Source organism: Dendrobium catenatum, unplaced genomic scaffold, assembly GCF_001605985.2.
Source record: "Dendrobium catenatum unplaced genomic scaffold, ASM160598v2 fragScaff_scaffold_1470, whole genome shotgun sequence".
NCBI classification, from domain to species: Eukaryota; Viridiplantae; Streptophyta; class Magnoliopsida; order Asparagales; family Orchidaceae; genus Dendrobium; species Dendrobium catenatum.
The window spans coordinates 561,864-567,626 of record NW_021319932.1 but is presented as its reverse complement, the minus strand read 5'-3'; the positions used below and the strand labels follow the sequence as shown (position 1 = coordinate 567,626).

General features: G+C 42.5%; 1 protein-coding gene across 1 annotated transcript; it reads left to right on the top strand.

Moving 5' to 3' along the window:
- The first annotated feature begins 3,984 nt into the window (after positions 1-3,984).
- Positions 3,985-5,122, top strand: LOC110113076 (transcription factor PCF2). Its single transcript, XM_020845500.2, has one exon. It carries the CDS (start codon positions 4,092-4,094, stop codon positions 4,968-4,970), a length of 879 nt encoding a protein of 292 aa, XP_020701159.1. The 5' UTR covers positions 3,985-4,091; the 3' UTR covers positions 4,971-5,122.
- Positions 5,123-5,763: the final 641 nt, after the last annotated feature.

Here is a 5,763-nt window from a genome sequence, read left to right as displayed (position 1 = left end):
GTGACATAAAGATTTTGTGAGAAGACATATCCAGGCACTTATAACCCTTATATGTTTCAGAATATCCTAAGAAAACACAAGTTCTTGCGCGAGGTTGTAGTTTATGCCGGAGACTGGGATGAATAAATGGATAGCAGGCGCATCCAAAGGTTCTCATATATTTCCCTCTCAATCAAGAAATATCAAATACTGCTACTCAAGAACCATGTCATCCCATGATTACGCGGCAGAAGACCGGATCACTCAAGCCACGGGTAAGACTAAACTTATTACATTTAAACAATATTTCTCAGCGGGAACCCGATCCCACTACATATACAACTGCTGTAAAGAACATTGAATGGCGTAAGGCAATGGCAAGTGAGTTCTTTGCTCTCCAACAACAAGGCACTTGGACTCTAGTGGAACCACCGTCCAATGCATCTATCCTAGGATGTAAATGGACCTTTCGTACAAAATTCCATGCTGACGGGTCAATCGCCCGTTACAAAGCTCGTTTAGTCGCCCTTGGAAATCATCAAGAACAAGGCATTGACTACAATGAGACATTTAGCCCCGTCGCTAAATTACCGACCATACGCATTCTACTAAGTATAGCTCTGTACAATTCCTGGCCGGTGCAACAGCTCGATGTGGCGAACGCATTCTTGCACGGCAAGCTTCAAGAAACTGTTTACATGGCTCAACCGAAAGGCTTTGAGGATTCTACTCATCCTCATCATGTCTGCCATCTTCATAAAGCCATTTATGGTCTCCGTCAAGCTCCAAGACAGTGGTACACCACGTTCACCGCCTACCTGCTGTCTCTCGGCTTTGAACACAGCAAAGCCGATCAGTCACTGCTCATACTTCGACAAGCCGATATCCACATATTCCTTCTTGTCTATGTCGATGACATATTGGTAACAGGTAACAATTTGATTGCCATTGCACATCTACTAAGCAAATTAAGCACTCAATTTACGATGAAACAATTGGGGGAAGCAAATGAGTTCCTTGGCATTCAAATCAAGAAGGGGCCATCCAGCTATTTCTTATCGCAAGCTAACTATACGACCTCTATTCTTCAACAAGCAAATATGCTCAACTGCAATCCTCTCTCCAATCCCACGGTCACAAAAGCTTCCTGCGACGTTTCCTACTAACACCGATCTCAGCGATCCAGCTACCTACAGACGACTTACCGGTGCTTTACAGTACTTAACCATTACTCGTCCCGATATCGCTTTTAGTGTTAATCTGCTATCTCAGCATATGCACGATCCGCTTCCGCAACATGCCTTTCTTCTCAAGCGACTACTGCGATATCTCAAAGGTACGATACATTACGGATTACCCATTACCAAAACTAATCTAGTTCTTCACTCCTTTTCAGATGCGGATTGGGCAGGTGATCCGGACTCAAGAAAGTCTACATCCGGCTACTGTTCGTTTCTAGGCCAGAATCTGATTTCCTGGACAGTTAAGAAGCAACAAACAGTAGCTCGTTCTTCTACTGAATCTGAATACCGATCGCTTGCGGCACTAACCGCTGACATTATTTGGCTCAAAAGAATTTTGGCTGACTTCGGCATCCAATCTACTCACCCGACCGATTTATTTTGTGACAATACATCTGCTATAGCTCTCGCCAACAATCCGGTCTTTCATGCACGTACGAAGCACATAGAGATCGACCAACGATTTCTTCGAGAGCAAATCATCACCAACAACATTCGATTACTACCTATTAGCACAGTGGATCAGATAGCTGATATTTTAACTAAACCACTCTCAACTCCTAGATTTCATACACTTCGTCTCAAACTAAGCGTCATTCAAGACCCATTAGTTTGAAGGGGGATCTTAGAGAATGATGCCAAATAAACATTATGTGTATTTACTTTATGGCATATTTGTAATTTGCTTTGTACGGTCCTCTAGCCGAACAGGCTAGTAAGCTCTTTATATAGACAGGTTCATGTACATGTAACACAAGATTAGAAATACAATTTCTTACAGCTTTTCTCTCTGCCTGGTTTTCTTTCCCTCTCAATCAAGAATCTGTTAGAAACCCAAAGTGGGTTTTCTACAAAAAGCATAGAAAGTGGGGGACAGGTGGGTATGACATCCCGAAAGTCACCATGGGTGGGTGTGGGTGGACGAAGCTCATCCAAGTAAAGCATGGGTAGTCGATGAGTACCCAACCAAGAACCCATGTAGGGCTTTGTTGTCCATAGATATTTAGAAGTCTTAAAAGAAAAATATTTTAGTCACATTATTTATTATACTTGTGATACCTTTCTAAAAAGAGAAATATTCATGTAAATGTAATAATATTGTATATGTCTTTGAGATGTTTTTTATGAGCTTGTGCTCATTTAAATGTTATATTCTCTTGTAAGAATATTTGTGAATTTGTCCTTCAAGAGAAACCAAATTATTTATGTATATTTGAGATATGCTTTAATATATTACTCTCTAATTAGAATAAGTAGAATAGAGGAATTTATTCCTTTGGTAGCTTTTAACCTTATGAGTTCTTTAATATACATATTTCTTTTGAGACTTTTAATCTTCTAAGGTCTTTGATGTACCTATACCTTTTGAAGCTTTTATCCTTTTAAGGTCCTTGAATGAGTGGTGACATTATTAACCACTTGCTCTCATGGAGTCTTTTTAGTGAGGGCCTTGTCCACTACTAGCTTACCTTATGGGTAGGCCTTCCTGGGGTTATGAGTGGAGATCATGTCCACCATTTACCTTCATAGGATCTTTCTAGTGAGGACCTTATCCTTAGTAGCTTTCCTTTGAAACTACCTCATGGGTGCGTCTTCATGGGGTTATTTCTTAGAGTATGTCGTTAACTTGCATTAAAAGGGTAAAAAAATTCACAGGGAATATTGGACCTATTTGAGGTTATTTGTCAGAGCATTGCTACATGACGTTAACTTGTGAGAAAGTGGCTGAGAGAATCCACAAAGAATATTTTACCTATCCAAAATTATTTATCAAAGTGTTAATCAATGAAGTTAATAAAAAAAAATTGATCTCTATGGAATAGGTCGAATTGAATTCCCATGTGATTAATTATACCTTGATTGGGAGATGGTGTATGCCGTGTATACGGAATATAAGATGAAGATTGGTCTGTCTTTAAATTGTTACTACCTTTATGAGGTCGAGATTAAAATCTTACCCAAGAAGTAGAAGTCCAGTAGAGATGAAAAGCATATTATCTTGGACATTGAAAAGATTAGAAGAGTTTTTTTTGCCACAATCGCATTTGATGTTACAGCTATGATTGTCATTTTGCTGTCTTTTTGCAAAAGCACATAAATACCTAGAAAAAGTGGATTCATGATTGCATATTTGTTGTCATTTTGATGAGTATTTGCAAAAGCATAGCAAAATGACAGTAAAAGCGCAACAAATCTGGACGGTTCTCGCTGTCCTGTATCGACACAGAATAATTTGACCCGATCAAGAAGATTTTTTGTGATGTACCAATAAAAATATTTATTTGTGATAATATATATATATATAACATAAATATTTGAGGGGATTGTTCTAGAAAATTTTTCAAAGTTCAATTGATAATTATTATTTTGGATAGATTTTTTTGGGGACCGATAATAATGCACTTTATCTAACAAACTAATTAAGCCAGGTGCCCGCTAAGAATCTTAATAGTTATTATTATTTACTAAGGTCATGGATTGATAATAATATATATCAGGATATTAAAATTAATATTCAATCAAAATAAATTTTATTATTCATAAATTTATTCTAAAATTTATATAATTATTAAATATTATATCTCACAATAATTTCAACACAGTTGCAATGATAATAAAGGACATTCTGACTGAATTTCGACGTAATTTTTTTCTGGATTGAAACCTTATATAATTTGTTCTACATATCTTCGCACTGAATTTTCTTTTAAAAAGAATTATTAAGCCCGTCGGCCCCACCTGTGGCTTCGAGGAGGGGCAACAAGGTGATTTCCTCGCTCGCTCTCTGCCCCACAGGGCCCCATTTTTTTATATGAGATAAGTGGAAAGGCGAGCTTTTTAGCAGCGCCGAGCAGAGCGCTCGCTCTTGCGATGGATTTCCAGGCCAAGAGCAAGGAAGATGCCGACGCGTGGATCGGCGAAGCCGGAGAGAATGGTAGCGCCGGCCAAATTGCAGCTCTTTCTGCCGTTTCCCCTAATCGAAACCGGCTAATAATGCCGAAGCCGGAGCCCATAGAGACCATTGGTGCCCTTCCGATCATCCCGCGCGCGCTTGGCCGGACCAAAGACCGGCACACCAAGGTGGAAGGAAGGGGAAGAAGGATCCGTATGCCCGCGGCCTGCGCCGCTAGGATCTTCCAGCTCACCCGCGAACTCGGCCACAAATCCGACGGCGATACAATCCGGTGGCTCTTGCAGCACGCCGAGCCGGCCATCATCGCCGCTACAGGAACAGGAACCGTCCCCGCCATCGCAACCAATGTCAACGGAACCCTCAAAATCCCCACCCAAGCCTCCAACCCGGCCCCATCCCTATCTTCCGCCGCCGACGCTACGAAAAAGAGGAGAAAGCTGCAGCCTACGCGGGCCACGGCTGGAGGCGGTGTTATTGGGTACTTCCAGGGACCCGACCCTCTTCTCCCGCCAGGTGGAGCAATATCGATTTCGGCAAGCCTTGCGCCAGTCGCCGCCCCAAGGATGGTGCCTATGTGGACCGTCGGCGGCAGCGCCGCCGCGATTTCCCCAGGTGCGGTGTGGATGTTTCCTTCGTCAGCGGCGCCTTCAAGCCAGGGACATATATGGACTTTTCCGATGGGGTCACAGGTTGTTAATTTTGCAGCCGCGAGGCCTGTCTTCTCCGCCGCCGGCGCAGCCAGCGGAAAGCAGGAGCTGCAGTTGATGAAGGAATCTGCAGCAGATGTTGAGCAGAGCGGAGAAGAACCAGATGAAACGGTAAAAGAAGCGGCTTAGAAGCTCCATCGGAAATTTGGCTGTTTTTTTAATAGTTTGAAGTATCTTAAAATCCTGTATCCTCTAATCCTTTCTCATCCTCTCTTAATTGTTCATCCTAATTTGAGTTAGAATTTAATTAAAATCTTCTAAATTAGCGGTCAGCTGAAGAACTCGTGCTTCTTTCTGTATGTTAATAGTTAAAAAACCGATGTCCCGGTTGTCCTCTTCATTTTAACCCAACAAGCATTTAATTGGACTGACCGGGTGGTCCGGTGGCGCCCATAAGGATAGTGGGCCAAAGTAGGTGGTCCACCGGCTGGCTGTCATGTGATAGGGGCGGAAGCGGGGCCGTGTTAGGCGAGGTGTGAGGTGCGTGGGGTTCGGTACGAGTGGTGGACAGTGGGGTCCGCTTCGGTGCCGCACGAGGTCGGGGCCACAGGGAGAGGTGAGTGAATGGTGGGGCCCTCCTCACCATTTTCTGGTGAGACGGTGAGTAGGACGTGGAAGAAGAATATCCTTTCCCTCTCTTTTATCCGCATAGGGAAATTATATGGATTATAAAGATAATTGCGTGTTAAGAAAATTTAATGGATAATTAGTGAGTGGTGATCTTGAACGCTGGCGTTAACCGTCGACGGAGTCCAGAGCTTTACGCCATTTGCCTGTATCGCATGTGCTGGGTGGAGGTCAAAAGCAGCATGCTCAGCTGCAATATATAATATCTATAAGATAACGCAGCTCATTTTGATCTGTTGGTTGAGAGTTGTGACTGCCAATTAAAAATTTGAGTCTTACGTATATGATATGTGTG

Excerpts from the sequence above, each read along its gene's own strand:
- LOC110113076 (XM_020845500.2), top strand. The coding sequence starts at position 4,092 with ATGGATTTCCAGGCCAAGAGCAAGGAAGATGCCGACGCGTGGATCGGC.